The sequence below is a fragment of the Athene noctua genome, chromosome 17 (assembly GCF_965140245.1).
Source record: "Athene noctua chromosome 17, bAthNoc1.hap1.1, whole genome shotgun sequence".
Taxonomy (NCBI): domain Eukaryota; kingdom Metazoa; phylum Chordata; class Aves; order Strigiformes; family Strigidae; genus Athene; species Athene noctua.
In genome coordinates this window covers 11,382,261-11,408,069 of record NC_134053.1, presented here as the reverse complement: position 1 = coordinate 11,408,069, position 25,809 = coordinate 11,382,261, and the positions used below count along the sequence as shown (strand labels likewise).

The following is a 25,809-nucleotide window of genomic DNA, read 5'->3' as shown; positions in this document are numbered from 1 at the left end:
ACACGAATGCTTGCTGACTTGTGATGGCATGAGCTAAAGACTTTTAAAGGAGAGAGAGCGCACATGTCAGCAAGCATTCGTATGTGCTCAAGCAGAAGGACAGTAGAGTATGTTACACTCTTCATAAATGCAGCTTCCTTCTTCCTCGTTTGCCAGCAGCATGTCAGCAGCAAGTCTCCCTTTCTTTTGCAAGAATGGCTTTGGTAAAAGGTACACTAATGAGATATACTCCACTGAAGAGTTATTTCTGGCACAGACAGAGCTGGAAGGAAGTCAGCATTACATACAGACACTCTTTGGCCTGGGAAGGTCTGAGAACCCTTTAAATACTTGGCTCAGAAATTGCGATTTTCCTTTTATCTAAGATATTTTTGCTTTCCTGTTAAGTTAATTAAACTTCTGTTTTGTCTTCCTCATGCCCTTTTGCCAGCATCTAGCCTTTTCAAGAAGACACTAGTTCAATAACCATCATTTATAGTGTCATGCTTAGGTTACTACTATTTGTTTGCCAAGTGCGGCTGCAACCGTCTGCCCAATTTCACATGTTGCTGTCAGCCAGATATTGGCCTTCAGCTACACAAATGTGCCATTGAGGCTTCACAGTGTCCCTTCCATGAGCTGTCCTTAAAAGATGGCATGGTTTGTTGTCTTCCCACTTCTCTGAAAAAAGGGCTTGTTTACACTGGGCAACTGATTTGGATTGCAGTGGAGTCTGCAGTTCAAGTGAAATATTACTTCTGGTTAGCATCTTGTATGGATATTCTCACTTTGGAATAAGAATATATTACTTCAAAATAAATTCTAAGGCAGATCAAAATATTTTGAAGCAGAAGTTTCCAGGCTGGGTGTCAACATAAGTTCCTGTGTATAAAACCCCTGAATGCCTTAAATCTCGAGACTGTGCTCCTGAGTGTCTGGGGGTATGCATCAGCTCATTGGGCAAATTCAGCTGAAGGGCTGAGTCCCACTTTTCCACTTCTTAGCACAAAACTGCTCCCACGTCATGTTGCAGCACTGTGATCCCACTGATGCCCCCTTTTTTCTTCCCTTCCCTGCCACTCAAGTCACACTGCAGCCCTAGTTACTTCTGGTCTGTGGGAACCGTGAGTTAAATAGCTGTAGGGAGAGACTGACAGGGAAGCATTTTAATATGGAGAATGTCTTTGGGCCAGCCCATGCAATTGGCCCTGGAGGTCCTATTTTGATGGTGCCTGTATGTAGAGATCAAACAGGTTTTCCATAATAATCCTAGTGGTAGGAAGGGTCTTATGCTTTGTGACAGAGACAGACCTTATTATAATTTCTTGGTTCACAGCTTGAATGCTTCCCCAGATATGCAAGATGTTGACTGTTAGTAGATGTTGTTAATCCTTTTGTGCTGGCAAGTGTGAAACTAAAGATTAATGTGGCTCTTCACTGACTGCCCTGTGCAGGCTTTGACCTGCCTGAAGAACATTCAGTGTATCTTAAAAGTTACCCATGTGGCATTCCGTTCAGTGGGCAGGCCGTAGAAACAGCCCCCTTGCTGAGTTGCTTTGAATAACCTCAAACCCAAACCCACACAGCTGAGAGCCACAGTGGTTTATTGAATCATTTAATGCTACTGCGTTGCTGGCCAAGCTGTTACCCAAAGCTGTCTCACCTAGAAAATAATGGGGTTTGGGCCATCTAATAATCTTGCCTGAAACAATTTACAGTTTTTTGCATGAAGTAATTTTTTTGTGATTTTTTTTTTTTAAGGGCAATATAAGGCTTCTGTATTTTGCATTTGGTTTTAACTTGGATGGCACTGAGATAGCTTTTTGGGATTACTTTACACATAAATCCTTTATAGAGAGCTAAATGACTGAAAATTGTCCTTTCCAGAATCTCATATAAATTCCCATTACTTTCTATAAGATATCAACCCTATCAAACACTTTTTCAAAGTTCATAGAATCCACAGAGCTTCCACTCCAAGGGGAACTCCTTGAGGATTTTCAAGTTAGCCATGTGATAAATTCAAGACCATCTTTCTCAAAATCAGATTATTCAATCTCAGATTAAATATTTGCTAATTCCATTCTCTAACAATATTCTTGACAGGAATCTGGCAGTATAGAAATATCGTGTTCCAGAGTTTGCCTCATCTATCCAGATCTTACACTTCAAAATATCTAATTTCTGCAAGGATTGAAACAAAAGATCTTTCTCCTACTACAAGGGGAGGAACATCTTCCTCTTCCCAGATTGCACCTAAAATTCATTCATTTTGGTATAGACTACTACCCACTTTGATGAAGGATTAGAACACTCTATTTATAGTAGGTGCTTAAAGACCGGGCTTCCTGGACCCGTGGAAAACAAATGCGCCAGATTTTATTCTTTTGTTCTTTTAATAAACTGTCCGTGAGATTCTTCCCCTCCCCTCCTTTCCTGCTGGTTTACTTGCATTCTTATATGTTCAGTGTTTTTCTCTTCTGTCTTTGTTCCAGTTTATCAGCAATTTACACACAGTTGTTTCCCAGACTCCACGATTTCAACAGCAAAAATAACACTGACCTTTTGAGCCCATGAGCAATCTTGGTGGTGGTAATTTAGCAGAAAGTTACAGTAATGAACAAGAATGCTGCTCTTAAATGTTAGGTCATTAAATGTGTTTTATAAGTGTTTATTACTTCTTTAATGCACTTCCTGTGCACCAGGGAGATAGCCGTATTCCAAGGAAAAATTAAATTTCTAATTGGCAAAAATGGTCAATTTGTGACTCTCTTCTGGTTTAAATATATGTTTCCAGGTGTGATTTAGTCAAAGCAAACACAGGGAATATTTCTAGCTAGAAAGACAATAGCACTAACAACAGAAGGACTCTTCCAAAGGTACATTAACTCTTTGAAAACTGTGAGCTGGGCTTTTCTTGTGGGAGGGACGTGAGGAGGGAGGGGAAGGTGACTGAAAACTTACATTTCACTCCACAAACTTGGGGCTAGTTAGGGGCTGCTTTGGTTCCAGGCATGCCTGAGAGCAAACAAGATGTACTGTCAATAATAAACTTCCACAGTTTTCAGCCACTTCCCCTCACCCAGCACTGAGAACAGCAGGAAGCCAAAAGCAGATGACACAGAGCCAACTGTATGAGGTTTATAATTTGCCTCTCCTACTCTACAGGTGATTGTACCTGTGGCTTTTGCAGAGTCCACAGAAAAGGCAGGGAATCTAAATGCAGACCGAATTTTTCATCTGTATCAAAACCCTCAACTTCTCCTTGGCTTAAGTTTATGTACAGACCCATTTCTAAAACTGATAAGAATGCTCATAAGTATTTAAGTAGAACTAGAAAAAGAGCTCTTTGTCTGTAACCAGTGTAAGGGCAAAAAACCCTGCCCCAAACTCCAAAAAACCCCACCAAAGTTAAGTGTTATTAGCAAGAGGTCATGGTACAAATGAGTGACTTTAAAACAGAGAATGTTGGTTTTCCTATATCCCAGCACCCTTAAAGCTCATTTGTCTCAATGTATAAACGAAAGCAGGACAGAAAGGAAGTTTACCAACTGTCCTTCTTTTAGCTGTGTATTAAGTATCTTCCCTCTATATTCTAGACCTGTCTCCTCTCTTACAACTTTTATTATGCTAATTGTCCTTCACTGCTTGTCTATTACACTCAAAATGTTTTGAATCAGGTGTGTTCCAAGATGCTTGTTTTGTATCTCCATATGAAGCCAGGGAATTGGTATTTGAGGTGAAGCAATATAAAGATCTATTTCGGTGGTCTATTTTGCAGTACAATTCAGTACTTTATTTTGTGGCTACTGGAAAAGGATAGTGTCGAATGTCATTTTAAAGGGTATTGCAGCATCTAGAAAGCAAGCTTAGACAGAGCATCAATATCATGTGGCCTTGCAGGACACACCTGGGTCCACGTCCACCTAAATCCCTTGAGAAGTGTTAATAAGAAGCAGCATGACCCTGTGGGTGATCTGAGACAGATATTGCATTAGGGACATGAGTTATGAATTTATTTAGCTGCTCTGGGGAACTCTGTGTGACCCATTTCGAGGAACAACAGGAGAAGAAAGTGTCTGGAAACATGATTCGCATGATAGTAGCAGGGTTTGTAAGAAGCTGGGTGTTTCAGAGGGAGTGCATGTACACACCACTAAGTTAAGAAGGAAAGACAAAAATGCTGCCTACAGTCCTGCCTACAGTCCTGCCTACTGGCTCTGATACGTGATGCTGTTCAGCCTTTGCTCCTATCTTGGGTTACAGTGGAAAGACTTTGTTTGTTTGTTTAAATCTTTTCTTGGGTCTTTCCCAATTTTAGCCTGAACTTTAGATATTAGTCTCTTAAATTTATTCTCCAGGGTGCTTCTGACTAATGCCAGGGTGCTATTGTGGGCTTTTACAGGAACTCTTGGGAACAGTCTTGCAGCACAGAGTGTGTGGACCAGTATTATCAAATGCCAGTTTTAGCTCTGAGATGGTATCTGTGCAACACAGGGTTTCAACACAGAAACACACAAGAACTGCTTTCAGTTCAGATTATACTGTGTGGTCCTGACTTCCATATCCGACTTTCTGGACCACCCTGACTGAGGGCAATAGAGATGAAAAGCACACACACTTCAGAACTGTTTTGTAGGAATTTTCCCTCATTTTGAAGAACTTTTGTTCCCTAAAATACTTATCTTCCTCTAAGCCAATTATTACACCCTGGGTTCATATCAAAAGGTTCAGCTATTTCCCGAAATAATTACTTGGTCCAGGTAATGCAGAACTGGGAAGAAGTTTACATGCAGAGGTTTGAAGAAGTCAAAGCCAGAACTGGGATCTGGATTCAAGCATCATACTTAACAGATAATTGGAATGACTGAGGTGGAACATTTAGACTTAAACCCAAGCTCTCTAATATGCTTTGTCTGGGATATGGAAGGCATCTTCCTTTATTAGGTTACTTTCCTGCTCAACATTAACATTTTGTGCTTTGAAGGTTTATTGCATTGGCTAGAGTTATACCTTTATATACGCGTAGTCCCTATGGAATAGCCTGATCTCCTTTCATCATTATTAGTAATTCTAGGCTTGTCATTTCCTATTCACGCACTCTGAACCTCACTGCGTTGTTGCAGGATGGTTGATATGGTGCACAGGAAATGTACTGTTTTTTCAGGTCTCGACTGTTTGTGAGTATTCTTTTCAGGGGCTTCAATTTTATTGCCGTGAAGTCCATTTCCTACATGTAGTACAATTTACTAAATTACAAACAAACAAGGCACCAATAGAGAAGTCAGTGAAAGTTCACACTAAGAATAGAAGCTTGAAGAGAAAAGTTCAGTTATGTGACCTTCTTCAGGAGCTGGATACAAAATAGACCTGCTGTTTTTCCCTTTAATTTGCAGTCCAGGCAGAAAATAACTTGCACAGTTCCCAGAGAAACTCAGGCCCTTCTGTTTGTTTCTACGAATCCTCCAGAAATGCTTTATCTGTTGACATCCTGGGTATGCTGATACAGAAAAGAACTTACATGGTCTCTGAATTTCCCTCCTGTATTGTCAGCTGTTTTTCACATTGATCGCCCATTCTGCAGTGTTTAAAGATCTGCCAGCCATGAACAGACCAAGATGTTACTGATATGGACCTTTAAAATTGGCCATTAAAGCAAATTAGGATCATCAGATGAAAAATACCATGTAAGTATCAGTCACGGCTTATCGTTGCCCTTCAGAAATGTGTTTGGGAAAGAAAAATAATTCCTAAGAACAGGTTTTTAGGCCCTTGGACATGAACAGGGAAATGCTACACTGATGAGTACAGGGCAAACACTTACACGTTGTACTATCTATCCAGACTATTAAAAAGTTCCTTCCTTTCAAATAATGAGGAGTTTGATTCTCCTTCGGATTCACCATTTTTTGCTTTATACTATCATCCCTGCTTTTAGGTTATCTTGAAAATTCCCCCAAAGATTAAAGGATTTTCCCCAGTTGCTGTCTAAAAGAGTTACCCCACTCCTTAGGAGCTACTCCAAAGAGTTCCTGCCCCTCACAAAGTAGCAGAGCAGCATGCCTGCCTTGGTGCACTTGGCATACAGAGTATCGCTGCAAGTTTTGGGGTTAAAAAGGGTGGATTAGAGCAAAAGAATCACATATCTCAAAATGCCTTGATGAAACCAGACTATCCCTGGACACTTTCTGTTTAAAGTTAAATATTAGACACTCTCTTCCAGACATTCTTTTTTTATTTAGCATAAAAGGCTTAATATTTAACTCAAAATACCCAACAACTGCGAATGCTAAGTGCTGAATGTTGTTACATCCTCCAGAAGATACATAAAGCAGTGCTTAAACTGCGTGTGATATATTTAGACAAGTGTAGCCATCCCTGGACTTAATGCTTCATCTGAATGAGAAAACCAGTTGCCATGCTGTGAATTTCAGCTGCGTTTTGAAGAAGACATAGACAATAGTTCAGTGGGAATAACTGGTTTAAACGGGGTGTCCACTTGGTACCTGCAGACAGAAATATCCTTTATTTAGACCATTTTTGGTCCCAGATTAAGGTCTTAATTTGTTCAATCCTTTGTCTGACATTAACATTGGTTTTGGGTTGAACGTCCAATTATATTTGGCCTCAAATCCATGTTAAATACAAGATTATTTTTTATTACTGGCTCCTGTTCAGTCTTACTGTAACTAAAATGGGCACACACATATCCACTGCCATCTGATGACCTCCTATTCCTAAGCCTTTTAGTGAAGGGTATTGTTATAAAAAGCACCTAAAGGTGTTCTGCTTTTAGATGAGGGTGAGGAGTTGGTCCAGAAGTGGCAGGTAGCCGTGAACTGCCACATTTCACAGAACCACAGAATCGTCCAGGTTGGAAAAGCCCTTGAAGATCATCCAGTCCAACCATGAACCTCACCCTGACAGTTCCCAACTCCACCAGCTCCCTCAGCGCTGGGTCAACCCTGCTCTTCAACCCCTCCAGGGATGGGCACTCCACCACTGCCCTGGGCAGCCCATTCCAGTGTCTAACAACCCCTTCTACTGTAAAGAAATGCTTCCTAGTATCTAGTCTAAACCTTCCCTGGTGCAACTTGAGGCCATTCCCTCTTGTCCTATCGCTTATTACTTGGTTACAGAGACTCATCCCCAGCTCTCTGCACCCTCCTTTCAGGGAGCTGTAGAGGACTGAACCTCTAATTTAAGCTCTTTAACCCTTTGGGGCATCTCAGGGTTAGCCGCCAGCGCACAGGCACACAACCCAACCGGCCCTGCGACAGCTGAAGGGCTCCGGCCCGACTGCGGCCTCCCGGCCTCTGTCGCCACGGCGGGAAAGCCCGGCGGCCCTCGCAGCGCCGGCGGGGAGCGGCGCCCGCCAAAACCTCTCTGAGGAGAAAGGGGCGGGGCCCGGCGGCCGCCCGGGGTAAAGGGCGCGCGGGCGGGCGCGTGTGCCCGAGGGTCCGCGCGCCTCGTCCCGCGCCGGAGCGCGCCATGGCGGGAGCGCTGGAGTCGCTGGAGTCCTGCTTGGAGCGGCACATCCCGGCACAGGACCTCGCCGAGGTGAAGCGGGTCCTCTACGGGGGCGAGGCGAGGTGCGTCCCGTCCGGTGCCCTCCTCCCCCTCGGGCTCCGCGGGGATGCCCAGCCCGGGAGGGAGGGGGAAGGAGTCAGTCTGAGGAGGAGTGTGCAGGGTACGGGGCTGGCCTGAAAGGAAGAAGAAGGGTAGGTCCTGTGGTGATGCGGTACTGCGGTGAGGGTAGGCTGTGGTGAGGAAACTGGGGTAGCTTGGAGGTCATCCAAGTTGGGGAAGCAGGGCGGTAGAGAAGTGGTGTGAGAAGGCGGCTGGCTGGAGCGAAAGACCTGAGGGGGATGGTTTAGAGGTGGGGGGACTAGGGAGGTCGTGGCTTTGGGGTGAGGGAGCTGGAAAAGTGGGGATCTGATGAAGAAAAATACATTGTAGGGAAAGTGTATATAATCTGGGGGTGGCAGATTAAAATTTGGACATACGTGGTCCTTGATTTCTGTAGCGAGGTATTAGTGTTTGGAAATCACAGTCATAGTGGAAGGCACTGGGAGGAGTTTGCTGCCGTGGAGAAGAGCAGAGGGATTTGCACGTGACCTGGCCACCGTCGGACTGTACCCTCGTCTGGTAGTTGTGTATTGGGGCATGAGAGCTTGGGTGTCTCTGCAGGACAGTGTTTGTGATCCTTTTGGTTCATTGCATTCAGAGCAGAAAAGGAGAACATCTCACCCTGAAATATCTTTGTTTCCTGTTCAATCCAGAAAACTTGATTTGCCAGCTGCTGCTCTTTCAGCAGCTCAGGAAAGAGATTTTGATCTACAAGGCTATGGATTTGACGCTGCTCCAGAGCAGTTGAGGAGGCCACGTATTGTTCGAGTGGGACTGGTACAGAATAAAATTCCACTTCCCACAGAAACAGCAGTGGCAGTCCAGGTACACAAACTGGGATCTGGGCCGTTTGTGTGTAACTCCTCTTCTGTTGGACTGAGAAATAACACAGTTCAGTTGTTGATGTTAGAAGCTCCATCATGAAATGTCTGCTGATTGTCTGGCAATATGGGACCCATCACTATCTCAATACAGCATACTATAAGAAATTCAAATGACACATTCAGTTTTATTGTTTCTCAGAAACATCTCTTGTGTTTACCTAGTGAATTGCCCAACCTGTTTGCAGTTTTTCCAAAGCTAAATATTTAGTCACTGATTTTGTACATGAAAATCCTTTGCCTCCAAAATGAAACAGAAAATCATTTACCTGAAATCAAAAGAGATGATGAACCCATGGAAACCACAGGTGCAGTTCTTGTTTTAATTGAGAAATGTTCCATTATAGGGAAATCCATTAGAGTAAACAAAGCTGTGTTCATTATTCTTTGTACAGCAATAAATGAAATCTTATTACGAGGTGGCCATCATCTCTTAACATCTTGGACACAAAAGCAGTGAGGTGACACATATGTATAGAAATAGCCTCCTCAGAGTAGCTTTTAAAAAGCGAAAGAAAATACCACATTTATAAAATCTCCTAGAACAGTAATTTTTTACAGTGACAGGAGAGAACATTTCTGAAATAATTGTAAAAGATTACCTGTCACAAATGAAGGTAGTTAATTCAGTAAATTAATCAAGTTTGTGGATTCTTTGTAGCATCCGTTGAAAAGACAGAGTTATATTAATGATTTTACCTTATAAATAACTAGTTAACTATTTCTGTAAATCAGTATACAGTCGTTGAGTTTGTAGGTCACTGTTGACTTGTCTTACATCCTTTTTTTTTTTTTTTACATTGACACCTGAAAGTATCAATGCAAAGTGCTATACCTATGCTTATCTTTAAGTAGAATACTCAAGAAAAAAGTACTTTGAATTAATGTTTTTTGACTAATTAATAAATGATTTGATGTTTTCTCTTGGTAATAATCTATTTAGCTCTTAGGACGGAGGGATTTAGGAAATAGTTTCCAGTTAGTAACTTCTAGAGAATGTCCAAGACCCACATGTGTGAGCAAGATTCAGAGATAACCGAGGAAATAGGCTGTCCTTACCTAATGTTTTAAGATTCTGAGTACCTGACTTTGAATCCAGATTTACTTGAGATCATACAGTAGGTTGTTTACAATGAGCAGCAAAATTATAATTTTTGCTGATTCTGTTAAGGTTTTTAACTATTTGCAAATCAGTCAGCAGTGAGTTGCCATATATTTAAATGTTGTAACCATGGTATTAGAATTCCATTGGATTGATTTCTTTATTTTCAGCTTCTAAATGCCTTTAAAAATCCATATCTAACTCTTTCTATTATCAGTGTTCAGGGATTATAACTTCTTGAGTTATTCCCCCTGAAAGCAATGGGACTAAGTATAGAACAAGATAAATTTAATGTAAACAAAGCTTGCAAAACCAGGCTGTTAATATACAAGTGGGTTATTTATAGTGTAACACTTCTCACAATCAGGTGGCTGCACTGCACAGACGAATTGAGGAGATTGTGGAAGTAGCTGCAATATGTGGAGTCAACATAGTTTGTTTCCAGGAGGCTTGGAGTGAGTATTTTCTGTGCTTCCTTCTAGGTTGTCAAGAGGTCAAGTTCCTTCTATTTTAACAGGTATCCTGCACTAGAACTATGTCTTGTAAGTAAACAGCAGACATCTTCTAAGATGTAACAGTGGACTTTATTGATTTGCTTTCTAAAGGAAAAAGCAGAGGGTCTCAGTTAACAGAACTGTAGGAAAGATGTACATGAAGTCTGGTATAATGAAGACTGGTGTATGCTGCAACACTGGTATTTGTAGGTGTGCTCCTTCTTCGTGTCATCCTTTGTGATCCTTCATTTTTTTCTCCTAAAACTTTGTTTTTTTTCTAGACAGATATTAAAATTTTAAAAATCTAATTTTAATTAAAATAGAGTCTTTGAAGCTTAGTAGAGGAAAAACTCAAAATGAAGGTCTGTGAAATGTTTCTGAAAAATGTTTATTCACAGAAAGTGTACACTAGTGACTGGGGTGAAATTCTTTATATTTTCACCTCCAGTAAGACTCCACTAAGTGCATTCTTTCTCTTCAGTTTTGCTCTGTGTGGGCCCAAAACTCCTTGCCCTTGCTAAAAATATTTTTAAATAGCTTTTGCAATGAAAATGATTGAATCATTCTAAAGTGTTTAATTTTTTAACTGTATTCATGCAAACAGTGTGCGTTTCTTGAGTGACATGAACATTCTTGTAAATTTGGTCTTGCGTTGGTGTTTTCCAGCCATGCCCTTTGCTTTTTGTACAAGAGAGAAGCTTCCTTGGACTGAATTTGCTGAGTCAGCAGAGGATGGGCCAACAACAAAATTCTGTCAAGAGGTAAAAAAACAACCGAGCAAAAAAAAATCCCACATGCAGCCTCCAACCCCAGCCCATAGCTACCACTGATTAACGTGGATTTCTTCTTTATGTACTGGTCTTGTACCACTGAGAAAACTGAAATCATAAAAAATAAATTTTCAACTTGCTTGACAAATATTATGATAGTGAGTGAAGTAGAAATGGACAACAGCAACTGTGCTCAATATTTATTTTTTAAACTACTTTAGCCTACCATTTACCATGGGTGGCATATGAAACTGCCCATTTAACTGCTGAATTTTGCAAGGAAGGAATGATTCTTCATACAGATATTTTTAATTTCCATTTAAAAGGTGTTTTTTGCCTAGAACAGTTGAGCATTAAACAAATCTTGTATGAAGGTGTGAGAAGAATAGGTAGCCTTTTCTGAACAGGTAACACTTTCAGTGCAAATCTTTTGCATCTTCCTGTGAAATGACACAAAATGTAAGGGCTTTTTATGGACCCAAGGGGATTTGTTACTGTCTGGCTCTTATTTTTCTAGAAACTATTAATTTCAAGGGCGGCAGAGTTTATTTTTGTTTTGCAACTTTTTGTTTAATAAGGAATTTCAGTTATTTTCTTTTACAAGTGATTGAAACAACAAAAGACTGTTTTGATGTCAAATTTGCCCAGATATGCACTGACCTATTAAGTTTTTGTAGACGGCATAATATCTTTGGTCTGTTGTAAGGCAATTACATTTTTCTTCTCACTATGGAATTAATGACACTGTGGAAGTTTGGAGAAGTGATCTGTAGGAAGATACAATGTTCTAGTAAACTGGCAATCAGAAGTTGCTGTACTTCTCACACCTATTTTATTTAACATTTACAGTTAACATGTACTGCTATTTTACTTAAAAAAAAAATAAAAATTAAATAACTATTTTCAGCTAGCTGTGGTGTCTTTTTATGTGGTATATACCAGAATGGAATGGGAGCTATCTGCTCTTATATCTGTGAGTAGATAGAGGTTGGCTTCATCGTTCTACCATTGCTGTTAGGATGCTTTTTCCTGTTGGTACTTTGCATTTCCAGTCGAAGGATTCAGGTGGAAAGCTCTCTGGGATGATGTATCCATCTTTGATGAAGGAACTGTAGTGATGTTGCCATGCCAGTGTGAGTTAAGCATTAGCCCTTGGTAACAGTCAAGTAATGTACTAGATGGAAATTTTTTTTAGTCCTTCTTTATGAACAAAAAGTGAAAATTATGCAGGCTTGTGTGTAACAGAAAAATTGTGTTCATTTGTATAGCTGGCAAGGAAATACAATATGGTTGTGGTATCTCCAATCTTGGAGCGAGATGAAATCCACGGGGGAACTCTGTGGAATGCTGCAGTGGTCATTTCTAATTCTGGAGCTGTCCTTGGCAAAAGTAGGAAAAATCACATTCCAAGGATTGGAGATTTCAATGAGGTAAGATGCAATATTGTGACTATCAAGCTAGTCTTACCTTGCAGTTCTTGTTCATGTCAGCATGTGTTGTATCAAAGTCATGTTGGCAGGAAATGTAACGTTTTTCTAGAAAATGTTGTTCATTAGGTGTCAAATCAGTTCTTCTCAGGTGAAATTATAGTAAGTTAATTTATCAAGAACAGAAGGTGATGACTCTTAAATGACAAATAACATTGAATTTTGTCATGTACTCTTGGCCTGATGGAAACTACAAAAGTATCAAGGATCTTTAAAACAAAAGTTTTTAAGTCACAGCTTTGTTATGTTATTTATGCATGATTGGCTTAGATTTTACATGGGTGCATGTTGAACTTATTTTAATTTGGACGGCAATTGTTTCATGGTTCAGGTGTGAGCATTATTTATGGTCTTGATCTCTGTTTTTCTGTGAGGTTGTCTTGGAAATGACAGTTCTTTTGCTTATGTTTCTTTAAGCAGAATCCCTTAATTCATTACACTTCTGACTGAATAGTTGGTTTATGGCATCTTCTGTTTACTAATCACATTACTTCCACTGAAGCCCTCAGCAGTTTTTAGGCTGTCCGCCAGAATCAGGTTCAGAAACTGAGCTGTTAGGAAAGGCAACACCAGAAGAAAACTGGTAGTTCTGAAATGTGTTTATCCATCCATATAATTATGACAAGCAGAAAGATCAGGATTAAAAATTAACCAAAGTCTAAAAATACATTGTCTTACCTAACTAAATCTCTCCTTGTCAGCTAAAGTGAGTCATTAACAGAGGCGTTTCTTCTAAGCACTGGGAGCTGCTATACACCTGCACTTGCTTTTGTTCTCTATCTGAATGTCCCAGCCACTAAACTGAGGCTTCAGAATCCAAATTGCTTTTCTAGTAATTAAAAAAGTTTTTTTGTGTCTTGAAACTTTGTGTTCAAAGACCTCTGGAAGTTTTGACCTGAGTTCCCAGACCTGATCAGACTGGTTTGTGTTTCTTCAGAGGAGGCTATTAATAGGTTTCTACACAATGGATTTCTGGCACAGGCCTGTCAGTCACCAGTGTTGACTTCTATCTTTAACAGTTATTTTTACATTTAATATTATTTTATCGTGTCTGTCTTTTAGCTATCAAAACAGTAACTAACAAACCCATATAAAATAGAAGCACTAATAAAAATGAATTTTGGTTACTTTCCATATTCTTGATTTGTGGCTTGTGTAATCAAAAAATAAATTCCCGTTGCTTGTGCTAAAATACGATGTCTTTCAGTTTTCCAAACAGTGTTTTGTGGAACATCAACAGATTCCAAGAAACTTCTTGTTTCCAGCTATGAAGCTGTAATGAAAGGCACCAAAAAAAAAGAAAATATTTTTACTTTTCCACATGAAGTATAAATAGTTTCACGAAGAGTTTTGCATAGCTCCTAAAAGGAGTTAGTTCTTAAAATCCTAAATGCCAGAATTACCTCAAAACAATCTATGTATATCTTGCAGGTATACTATAATGATTTGACATTTCTTGTTGCATCTACCTCATCATAGAAGCAAGTACTGTTTACCTAAAACAGCATTCTCTTTTTAGCTAGTTTTATTAACAGAGCATTAGGTCCTTTCTTCTGAGCTGAACAATTCTGATAGAGAAGTTTTAGAAACCACTAAGACTACAGGGAAGGATTATGCTAATCTCCATTACTTTAATGTTGTTTTCTTTATCAACAAAATTAACCCCCAAGGAAGCATTGAATTTTAAATTATTTTTTGTAGATTGTCTCTGTAGAGCAGATAGGGAAAGGAGTCTTGTTAAAATTGTCCTTGTTGAATTGGTGAGAACTAAATGAAAAGGGGAAAGAGATTGGTCTGCAACATTCAGCCATGTGTGGGAGGGCATATAAATAAACAAAAATCAATCCTTCTTGAGACATCACAGTTTGTTGCTGTGGAGATGATTGTGACCTCTGGTGAGGAATAGAGAAATAAGAACTGATGAATTCCCTGAAGCAACAGCATTCTTGTTTTTCTTCTCCTATTGTAATAAAAGAAAACTGAGAATAGAAAAAGAAATGGAGATATATTCAATCAGCAGAATTGTTTTGAGAAAGGATTGTGTGAGTGCCCACCACATGGTGTGCTCTCTACAGACATGAAAGGAGATAAAATCACTGCCTAAGGCATTGTGCAGTTTCATGAGACCTGATAATAAATAAGGAACATGAGATGTCACTTTTACTGAGCATACTGAACCTCTGGTCCTTGGCTTCAGAAGATGATCTCCCTATATCTATCATTCCATTCTCCTACACTTACGTGAGGGCCTAGTTTGTTCCACAGCTGTAACTGTACTTGCATTAGGCCTGATGTGGTTCTGCTTCCTTCAAGACCAATGGTAGTTTCAGATTGTTTCAATAAAAAGGGAATTGTTTTACAACACACCTTTCTTATATGGTAAGAGACACACCCAATTGGGTCAGGCTGATGGATTATATACCTTGCTTTTCTGTCTCTGAAATAGTCACAAAAAGGTACTATTAGGAATAAGTCTGTCCACTCTACAACTTCTGTGCTCCCTTGGTATCCACAGTCATTGTATTAGGGATGTTGGGTGGCATGTTCCTGTCTATTTCTTATCTGTGGTTCTTTTATCAGTGACTTGTCAAATCCCTTCTGAACCTGGTGATAATACCTGCTTTCACAAAGAAGCAAATTTCAGAAGTGCACAGCCTACTGCATGAAAAAACTTACTTTGGTTGCAAAGAGGTACAGGAGTGCAATTTCAGTCAATACCCGCTGCTGCTGCTGCTGCTTGGGGATTTCTTATCCACTGCCTTTGTGATTTTGTAAATCTCATTCATAATATCGCTCTCAGCCTCCTGTCTGCAGACTGAAGAGCCCTTTCAGTTGCTTCTCACAAGGGAGCTGCCCCATCCCCTCCATCGTTTCAGTTGCCTTTGCTTATTCCATCTCTAGTAGATCCTTACTGAGATGCAGACACTAGGATTGCCCAGAGTACTCAAGCAATTGGCACACAGAATTCTTATAAACCAGCAAAATTATCTTTTCTATTCCATTTCAATACCCTTACTATTGATGTCTGAGACTTTCTTGGGTTTTTGACTACCACTGAGCACTAAGCAGGCAACTGTCAGTGACTCCCCACATACCTTTTTCTTTTATCTGGGAAGAACCACTTCTGGTTTTCGTTTAGAGTATCTCCATGAATGTTTGTCTCTCTGATAGCTGTTAAACAGTGCCCTATCGTTCTCTTTACTAGTGCCTTTTACAGGAACTAGGGCATTTCTAATTGTTTAGAAATGTTTGATATGTTAAGATGAAAGGTCACAGCATATGGTAAATGGGATCTTTTAAGCCAACAGTTGGCTCCAGTTTCTTTAAGGAGTGTTCTCTAGATTTATACTGTGATTTTCCTGGTGGTAGTTTCAAGCCTTGTGTTTGCTTAGAGCAATAGGCATATAGGAAATTTAAATAACCAGTCTTAGCTATACACTGATATTTCCTTATAGCATTCATAAAATTACTGCATGTCAGGTGAATGTAAAGGAATTATTTGTTCGTTAAACAGTGTTCATCTTTTTTATCAGAATCAAAGGATCGTAATGATTTAGGAAAATTTTCTTATGCAATGAAAGTACTGAGAGAGTTGCCTGTAGTTGGGCAATTTGTGAATCTCTCTTAAGGTTCTATAGAAGTTTCTAGCATTAATAGAAGTGTTTGTCAAATTCAGACAGTGCTTAGGTGTAGTATGCGCGAAGGGAAACAGAAGCTTGAATTTGATCTCAGCAGCCTAAGAGAGCCACTTTTTGCTGAACACCCATCACAGTGCAGCTATGTACTAAATGAAAGTTGTTGTCATTGCTTGTGGTCTAATGACCTGAAGCAGCCAATCAGAAACTGGGATGTGTCAAAGCAATGTTGGAGGTATTTCTTTTCACTTTTTAAGATGTCTACATTTGTGGTTTTTTGTTTGTAGTCTACTTACTATATGGAAGGAAATACAGGACACCCAGTGTTTCAGACACAGTTTGGAACAATTGCTGTGAATATCTGCTATGGGCGCCATCATCCTCTGAACTGGCTCATGTTTAGTATGAATGGAGCAGAGATCATCTTTAACCCTTCAGCCACTATTGGAAAGCTCAGGTAAAATACAAACTGATTTAGGCCGTTGCACACTTTCTGGGTTAACTGAACCTCTGAGGTCTTGGAACCTGAGGTATCACCTCCTTGTTTTGCCTTCACAAAGGAATATGCAGTCTTCACCATCTGGAGTTTTGAGCTACTGGCCTGCTCACAGTCACTAATTCTCTTCCAGAATTCTAGTTGTACATCTCCAGATCTTTCATCTCTGAGACAGAGTTAACCAGCATCCAGCTGGTGTTCTGAAAACTACTGAGAGTTTATTTATATTATCTTTGTAATATTTTTGCTTTATGATAGACAGTAGTAATTTCATTCAGGCTTAGCTTGCCAACTTACATCGTCCACATAGGAGCCAATAAGTATAGTATCAAATTGCAGTTTTCAGAGCCAAGCTGAGAAACCCTTTTCTCAGAAACTTTTTTTTTTAAAAACTGTTGGCAATTTTGATTATCAGGCCTCTTGAACCAGACTGAACCAGTGTAAACTATTTTCCTTGAGATTAATCTTCTGTAGATTACATTAATTGCACCCTACTGACTTGATTTCCTAAAAGAAAAAAGAAAACCAGCTCAGTGAGCTAAGAAATACACTTCTTAGCTAGCCCATAATGATTAATTTGTGGATTAGATCTTGAATATTCTTTGACTCTACATTATGAGCATCAGTCACATTTCAATATAATAACCTCTGAATGTGACATGCTTCCAGAGCGTAATCTGACACAGGCTGTGTATTGCTTGGGATACTATAATGTGATACAAAACAATTGCATTTCTTTGAGGCCAGTGGGGGGCTGTCTTTAGATAGAAACCTTGTAGAAATGATTTCAGTGGTTCTTTATACCACTCTTGACAAAATCACCATGCCTTCCTTTCATTCTCATTGTTTTCTGTTATTTGCTGTACTACTCAATACATTCAAATTCCAAATTAGACTGTCTGTAAATTGAGGTGTGGGATTCCAGAATGTGTCTACACATCAGCTTAACGCATGATAGAACAACTGTGCTTTTCCTTTCTGTTTTTTTTTTTTTTCTTTTCCTGATAACATTAGGTTCTGAAAAGTAATTTAGTATTTTATGATGTTTACGTACATATGACTGAGGTAGCTTATGCTTAATTATAAATGTTAATATTTTTAACCCTTTTCACTATAGGTGGTTAGCTTTGTAAGGGGTGGGAGGGGGGAAAGCGGCTTTGCAGAGTTCTTTGGAACAAAAACATTTCCTTTGTGAGTTAAAAAAACCATATTTTGGGCTAGCTGAACTGTCTTTGAGTTTCCAGCTCCAAAAATAAGTTTTAGGAAGCTAACAGGAGCATATTTCATTGACACTGATGATACTGTAATATAAATGTCCAGTAGCAAATAAAAAAAGAATGCATACTGTTCTCTTGTTATACTAAAAATTCTTTGTCATTTCTCTTTGCTCTCCCTTCAGCTGGGCTTGTGTGCGTGGACTAACTGCAGAATACATTCATTTTTGTCTCTTTAAACCTAGAGGAACAGATTTTTCTAGTGTCAGTTTTGTAAATCTTAATGTATGAAATGTTCAGGCAATATAGACTTGCTCACTGGGTATACAAGATGTTAGAAATATACAAGGAATATATTTTTTAGCATTTTCCATTTCTTCGGGATTCACCCAATCCTCTTTTCCTGTTTAGTGTAAATTTGGAGGTTTTCTGTCTCTGTAACAAGGTCCAAGGACATTAATCCAATTTTTGTTGCTGACCAGTTAGAAATTTCTGAGGACCTTGAGCTTTCATAATAGGATGGAAATAGTGAAAAACTGACTGGAGGCATAAAATTTTCATACCCATGGCCAGTTCAGATGCAAAGAACCATGTATTTACAAACCAGGAGAGTAGAACTGTAGCTTAGATGCAGTATTCTGTCATTCAAGCTGCCTTTAATAGATTTTGGTATACAAGATTATTTAGGTTGAGTAGTGTTGAAAAATGTCCTTTGAAAAGAGTTGAATGAAAACAATGCTTTTGGGGCATTTATGTCACTACTGGAATAATATTTGTGATGTTTGTCCACTTATAGCCCATTAACAGGAGAGCAAACAGAAATTACTCTGTTGTCATAGAGGACTTCATTGGTACTCTGAGTGCTTCAGGCTTTCCTAATTACTGGCTTTCACTTGGTTGTTTTTAAGCATATAATTTTTATTGCAGGAAGAGGACTCTTGAGGCCTGTATAAAAAACTGTCTCAGGGGTCACTTCTTAGCTGTAGCCTTTTTTCCCTGTCTCTCTTCTTCTGTGAAATTGTAATTTTCTAGAGGTTTTCAATAAAATGCCTTTTTCTTAGAAGGGCTGGCTGTCAGACTCAAAGCTATTGAGAAAAGAGGCAATAAACCAAGTCCTTTCAATCAGTCCAGTGACCACCTCTTAAGATTCTTGAGTCTGACTGGGAGATTAATGACTCAGATGCATGCAACCTTGTCTTGGTACTCAAAATCTGGCAGGTACGGCTGCCACAGGAGTGGCCAGATTGTATCACCTTTGTTTTGGTGCTCTGAGTACTTCAGACCTCCTCCTGTTAACTAGTCTGATCCCTGTGTGTTGAACTCTTTAATAAAAAAACTATTTCAGTTTTAAACATCAGTTAGAATTAAATCCCCTTTGGAAAAGAGGTAGAGGCTTGTAAAAGAGAAGGAATTTTTGTTACTCGTTCTTAGTTCTTGGTTTTATATAAATTTAGTGACTGGTTTAATAGATAATTATTGGGAAATTATTGAGATGCTTTTGTTAAACATGTTTTTTTTTTCATCAACCCACTGTGTGAAAATGACTTACTGGAGAGTGTTATGAAAACTGTGGTTGAAATAACATAAATAGGAAATTTTGGTGGAAATGGATTTTTCTTTTCCTTTCATTTTTTTTATTATTCCCATAACTATTTTTTTTCATTCGCTGCTGCAAAAGCCATTCCTGGACCATTATGGGAAAAAAGGAGGCATCTTGTAAGAATCACTTACAGCTTTGCTGCAGAATAATGTTTGGTATATTGAAAGTTAATGGAATATGAAAGCACGTGTGTAAATCCTTTGCATAATTTGGAGAGTAAAACATTTTATATTTTAATTGCTTTGAAAATCTTGAGATATGTTAATTTTTTGTTTCTTTTTTTTGTCATGACAAAGCCGTATTTACCTGAAAATAATTATAGTGCTTGGCTGAATCTGTGGGGAGATTTTGGATTGTAAGAGCAAGATCATCTCTTAGCAGCTAACTTCGGCTTCTTTGACAGAAAATGTACAGTCTGAGACAAATCATAATCTAAATTTATCTCTGAAGTAGACAAGTAGTGAATACCTGCCTCCTCTTTTGTGTACTGCAGTGAGTCACTGTGGCCAATTGAAGCAAGAAATGCTGCCATTGCTAATCACTGCTTTACATGTCCCATCAACAGGGTAGGCACGGTATGTATCATCACTTTGTTACTTCATTTCATAATTTGGGTATTGTGGCATGAGTTAATTCCAGGGAATGAACTGAATAGCACTAGAATGCATAGATTCCTCTCCTGTAAACTACTGTATTAGTGTTTTTGATATAATTTGACGATGGACAGAGGCAAAGAGATTGAGAGCTGCCTTGTTGCTGGCAGCCTACTTTTTGGTTGCAGCTGCTTCCTGTTCTTCAATTGCTGTCTTTGTAATAGGCACCCACCCTTTTGCTAATTCTTCTAGTTTCTATGGTGAAATCAGTATTCTTTCAGCCAAAGTGACTGAAAATGAAATATCCTCAAGTCAATGGTATACAACTGCTTGCTGTTGTACAAATAGTACCTCCTTCTGGACGCTGAAATTCTATAATGAAAATTAATACTGCACACAATAGGCTGTTCTTGCCTTCAAATTAGTCCAAATGTCCTACATCTGTGTTCTTTTACAAGGTTCCCTGCAAAAATCCAGACTTGTTCTGGTTGTTACATGGATACATTTGCCACCTTTTGTGATCTGCAAAGGTGTGTTTGGTTAAATGTCTCTTTTGCCTCTTTAGACCCTTGAAACTGATACCAGGCATGTTCCCCATAGCATATGAACAACAGGCAGTGATACAAAAAGATCTTGTTTTCTAGCCTGTCCATCATTGGAACTAGGCCCTTTTGATGACTCCCTTGAGACAGCGCTGATAGTATGACAGAAAAAAAATCTTAATAGATGTATATAAACTTCCATACTAAGTATGGTAGACTAGCAAGGATTTCTTGAATTAAATGGATTTATACTGCCACCTACAGATTGCTTTTATTTCACAGGAATACTACAAAAATGCCTTTACTTCTGGAGATGGTGGAAAAGGTATGTTCAGAAATCACATTTGGTGGTTGCTAATAATTGTTAACTAGAAAGGCTGAAGAAACAATAGCTCTCCTGCAGGTGTCTACCCCATGACAGCTATGGTTGCTAGCTTACTTAAGACTGCTGTTTTGTAAGCTGGAGAGAAGAAGCACTTCCTATGAAAGTTGATGGTACCACAGTACGTGGTCACCAGAAGTTCATACCTAAGATTTCTATATACTTTCAGAGGACTGAGAAGTTTGGAGTCAGTGCAGCATTGTAGGACTGGAGGACAGAAATCACACAAATTAGCCTGTGTTGTCAGTACATGCATGACATTTTCTTTGTAGTTTTAAGATTATTAAGAGTAATAGCCCTAGCCTGAATCCCCAGCCAAGCCATTTTGCCCCGTTTCACAGATTTACCTGAAGTTGAAGTTGAGAATTCTCAAAGAAGAGCATGAGACTTGCTTGTATGCACTTCACTTGTATGTTGAAACACTCTAATTTGTCCTGCACTGGCTTCATCTGGAGTGGGCCTCAGCCTTTTTTTAGCTAGTTTTTGAGCTAATTATTTGTAGCAGCTGCATGAAAAAGGTCAGTGGTATCCATTGCTTAGTAGTACAACAGATGGGCTGATTTTTGGCACAACTCAAGAGCTGTGCAATATGAAGTAAGATTTTTTCCGTGCCTCAGATCCCAGTGTTTTCACTTCTGACCTTGTATTGAAAACTGAATGGGTGCATCTCTACCAGCTGTTTTGGAAACGTATGATTTGACAATTAGAATTAATTTAATTTCTAAATAAAAAAAAACAATGAAAGCAAACCCTTTACTTAATTTCAGAGACTTTAATGGGAAAGCGTAATCATGCATTGTTTAAAAGGCAATGCCGTGAGTATTTTCCTGTTAATTTGATATAAGTGAAGGCTGTACTGTGCATGAAAGTAACTGTTGGTCAAAACTGCAGTTACGTTAGGATTGTGCTGTGACTCTTCAGGAGATCTTGCTTAAAGCACAGTGAGTGGGCATCCACAAGAAATTGAGCCAGGGACACTGCATGCTAAGTTTTATGCTTATTTGAAGATGGTGTTACATTCTTTCTAAAAATTTCTTTAAGCACACCATGACTTGGGCCATTTTTATGGCTCAAGTTACGTAGCTGCACCAGATGGCAGCAGGACCCCAGGACTCTCTCGCACTCAGGATGGACTTTTGGTGGTAGAGATGGATCTGAATCTTTGCAGACAAGTCAGTGACAAATGGAATTTTAAGGTAAGCCTGCTTATAAATAAACAAACTTACATATGATATTAGAACAAACAAGCTTTCATAATGATTTTATAATCTTACAATAGTTAAAAGTCAGCCTTTTTTTTCTGTAACAGTCCGGAGCTTAAATTGTTGAACTAATTTAAAGATGTTCTGGAGGCCAAAGGAATAAATGAATTCCAGAAAGGAGTAGCCAAATTCAGGGAAACTAGCCCAATAGCTTTTAAATGAAAAACAGCCTTTGGTCCTTAAGTGTGGATTGCCAGGAGCTCCGAGGACTGCTAGGGAAAGTTGTGTGCACTCTCCCTATGCAAAGTATATAGGCATTTGTCACTTGGTTGAGATGGACCTCTGATCTGACCTAATATGGTAGTTCTTTATATTCTTATAGGCCTTATGTGTCAGTTTTGGTGAAATATAGTGAAAACCCAAAACCACAAGAATCTTTAAGCATCTGAGAACTTTCTGAATCCAAACTTCTTGCAGTCTTAATTCTTTGAATTTGTGGACATGTTGAAGCCGCAGACAAAGTACTGTGTACATTCATCTCTGAAGCATACTAACAAACTTTGAATTTATCTAAATCAGATTAAGACAGCTGCAAGCTTCTCCACATGACTTGAACAAACTTACTTACTACTATTTTTCATATTCTGATATAAAGCTAAATTGGATCATCTTTCCTGAGGGCGTAATTTGATTTAATTTGTCCAGTAGCAGTGTTAAGAAACTTCCACCTCAACACTGCAGTTTGCTCACCCTTCAGCTGTGCCAGTACAGGCTATGTGGGGTGCTATCTTGTATACTGGTTTAGTGGAGTGACCAGGTTATTTTTATTTTAAACAAACAAACAACACTCTAGTTTCTTCTTTTAATCTGATCAAGTTTACAACAGGCCTCACAAATGTTCTGTTGGAACAACAAAGGAGGCAAACAAAAGGAGAAAAGAGGTTGCAACTTCTCAAATAGGCTTTGTTGATGAGGAAAACGTCTTGCTTACTTCTGTCGAGACAGGTCTTTCATTGTAGTCCTCAGTACTGCTAGAGATGAGAATTTTTTCCTGTCCACTTTTAAGATCAGCGTGATTTGAATCCTAACAAAGTAGAACACAACTCTTGACTAGCAACTGTCATAATATATGTAAGTTCTTCAGTGATAATCTAGTATTTAAAATGAGTAATAATTTGCAAGGAGTGTCAGGTTTTGCACATAATGTTACTGCAAGCAGAAGTTTATTTTAGAGCTGGTTTATTTCAAACCACTTTGTGCATTACATTATAGTGCAATATATAATGTGTTTTGGTTTCATTTTGATGTAAAAATACAAATATTCTGTGGATTTGAAATGTTGAATAAACTTTTAAATTAAAACAGAGTCATTTATTAGCTAGAGCTGAATTTCTTTGCTAATGCTGCCAATCCATATATAGGGACTAAAGTTAAAAAGTAATTTCAGGTTGTCTTCTGGACAGAATGCATTTGTTGTTTTATAGATGCGTGTGGTAGGTATATGGTTGTTCATTGTGGAATTAAATGGTGCTAAGAGATTCCCAGGTTTGGTTTTTTTTAAATCAGTCAGGCATTTAGTTTTGCTTTGCCACTGAAATCTGAGGCCTTTATAGCAGAGTAGAGATTTAGTGTGTTAGGAAGCCCATGGAGCATTGCTTGTAACAGCTTAGTAGGGGTATCCGAACAAAAGCAATTATATTGATTAGGAAAAACAAACAGTAAAAGCAAAACGCTTACCTTTAGCTGTTTCGTATAGAATTGCTTATGTTTTGTTGTCTTCAAGTCTTGCACTTTCAGCACCTTAGTTTTAGCTGATGGTGTGGGTTGCTATTGTTGGTCTTTTGGCACATAAGGCACAGCTGTGAATTTTGTTTATGTGACAGGGGATATCTATTTCCTTTTCCTTTCATTTGTGGCCAAGAGAGAGGTAGTTCTTGATATGAGGGGAATGAGGAAGTACGAAGTCAGAGGTTATCCACCACAGAAACCCTTGATAGCAAGTAGGAAGCTATTTTAACCTGCTCTGGTATCTGCTATTTGCATTCAGTGATGCCCGAAAGGGATATTAAGCAGAATGGCTTTGCTAAACTTACAGCAGCAAAATAGTTAAACATATTGTCCTCATTACATTCTGGTAAAAAAGAAGCAATTAGCCCCTCTCAGAGCCAGTGTTGTAGACTGCACTTCAGAAGAGGATGATAGGACTACGTGAAGTGCTATATTTCAGCCTCCTAGCTTACTGTATCACCCAAAGCAATGATAATATTTTGTATTATTAATGGATAAAGTGAGCAACCCAAATACCATCAGTGGCACATAAGCAAACATTGCTGGCAGCAGGGTTCATCTGTTGTCAAGGACATAATATGAAGACATAATTACAGATACATTCCTTTGCCTTCATTGACATAGCTTACCTAAAAAACCCAGTATTGTTTATGCATAAGAAAGTCAGCCCACCTTTCACGTTCAACTTTCAGCTATCCAGGATAACCAGAATAGCATTAAGTAATTAGTCAGCAGACATGACTGTCCATGAAGGAGAGCTGCAAATCAGGAAGGTGTTCATTTTATAGTTTTATTTTTAGAGTGGAGATGTGCACTTCTCTTTTTGGTATAGAAGAATAGTTTTAGGCACGCAATGCAGGTTCTTTTATAAAAGTATGTTTGTGCTAAGGTGCTGGAGGTCTTGCATTTTGAGTGAATTATGGTTTTACTGTTTGGGGCAATTAATGTGTTGTCATAAAAAAATGAGAGATGTAAATATTTTCTAATGAAGTACTTTCATAGCTCACTGAAAGAACTGAGGCTTTGATTTTTCTTTTCCAGATGACTGGTAGATATGAAATGTATGCAGAGAAGCTCACTGAAGCAGTCCAGCCTTATTTTGTACCCAATATAATCAAAGAGTAAGAGAGCATCTCATTACAATCAAATGTTACTAACAAATTAAAAGGTACTGTTGAATGATAGCTTTACTGTGGATCACAAGCTGTTATTTTAATGTTGTCGTTTTAATTAACTGTAACTTTTAAATAATAGGATTCAAAACCGTGTTAAATAAAATAATTGAAAAATGGCTTCTTGGGTGTGGGTTTTTTTTGTCATTTACACTGAGTCCAAACTTTTGTTCCTTACTAGAAATATATCCAGTAGGAATACACGGATATAAAGTGATGATGCAGTTTATTTAGTACTGTGTACTGCGATATAGTTTGATGGAAATGATGAGTTCAGAAGACATAAATTTTATCTAAGCTTTGCATTGTGCATCTACTTCTGCTTTAAAGTTTTTATCCAAATGCATAATTTCTGGAAAAAGGAGGCATAAATTGTTTTCATAAGTTTCTTTATAAACTATTTGATGCAGTTCTGTTAGAACTAAGTAATGTCTCAGCATGTCCTACTTTGAAGATCTGTGGGTACTGTAAAGCAAGACCACTTTGGTTCTTTCGATCTCCCTTTACACAACATATTACAACCACTGTTGGATGAGCATCTTTGGGCTCCTTCAAGGTGCAAAAGTAGTGCTTCAGACGCTCAGTGCTGGGTTGTGAGGCAAAAACAGGAACACTGGCTAAAATGCAGGCAAGGCTGGTGCAGTTGCATACTTCGATTGTGAACAGGAAGCCACAGAGATGCTATTAGGGATGAGAATGGGTATCAAAAACTGCTTCCCTGGAGCTGCACTCCAGTAGAATAGTCAGTGGTTGCAGAGTTCACAAAACACGTGTTGAATATAGATAGCAATACATTTGCTGTTCTCAGCTATTAGCGTGTATTGAAAGTTTGTTTTGTATGAT

At 38.8% G+C, this 25,809-nt stretch overlaps 1 protein-coding gene across 3 annotated transcripts in view; it reads left to right on the top strand.

The window, feature by feature from the left end:
• The window catches only part of UPB1 (beta-ureidopropionase 1), a 28,192-nt gene extending 3,033 nt beyond the window's left edge, over nt 1-25,159 (top strand). The window contains exons 2-11 of one of the 3 annotated variants that reach the window (XM_074921124.1): nt 5,564-5,666; nt 8,262-8,433; nt 9,959-10,046; nt 10,752-10,846; nt 12,124-12,285; nt 16,265-16,434; nt 19,781-19,862; nt 20,705-20,747; nt 21,846-22,000; nt 24,836-25,159. In XM_074921124.1, coding sequence (XP_074777225.1) covers nt 5,653-5,666; nt 8,262-8,433; nt 9,959-10,046; nt 10,752-10,846; nt 12,124-12,285; nt 16,265-16,434; nt 19,781-19,862; nt 20,705-20,747; nt 21,846-22,000; nt 24,836-24,919 — 1,065 coding nt within the window. In that variant the 5' untranslated portion in view covers nt 5,564-5,652 and the 3' untranslated portion in view covers nt 24,920-25,159. Of the gene's footprint in view, nt 1-5,563; nt 5,667-7,470; nt 7,572-8,261; nt 8,434-9,958; nt 10,047-10,751; nt 10,847-12,123; nt 12,286-16,264; nt 16,435-19,780; nt 19,863-20,704; nt 20,748-21,845; nt 22,001-24,835 lie in introns of those variants that run through there. The other 2 variants (XM_074921122.1, XM_074921125.1) reach the window with 2 other exon arrangements.
• Nucleotides 25,160-25,809: the final 650 nt, after the last annotated feature.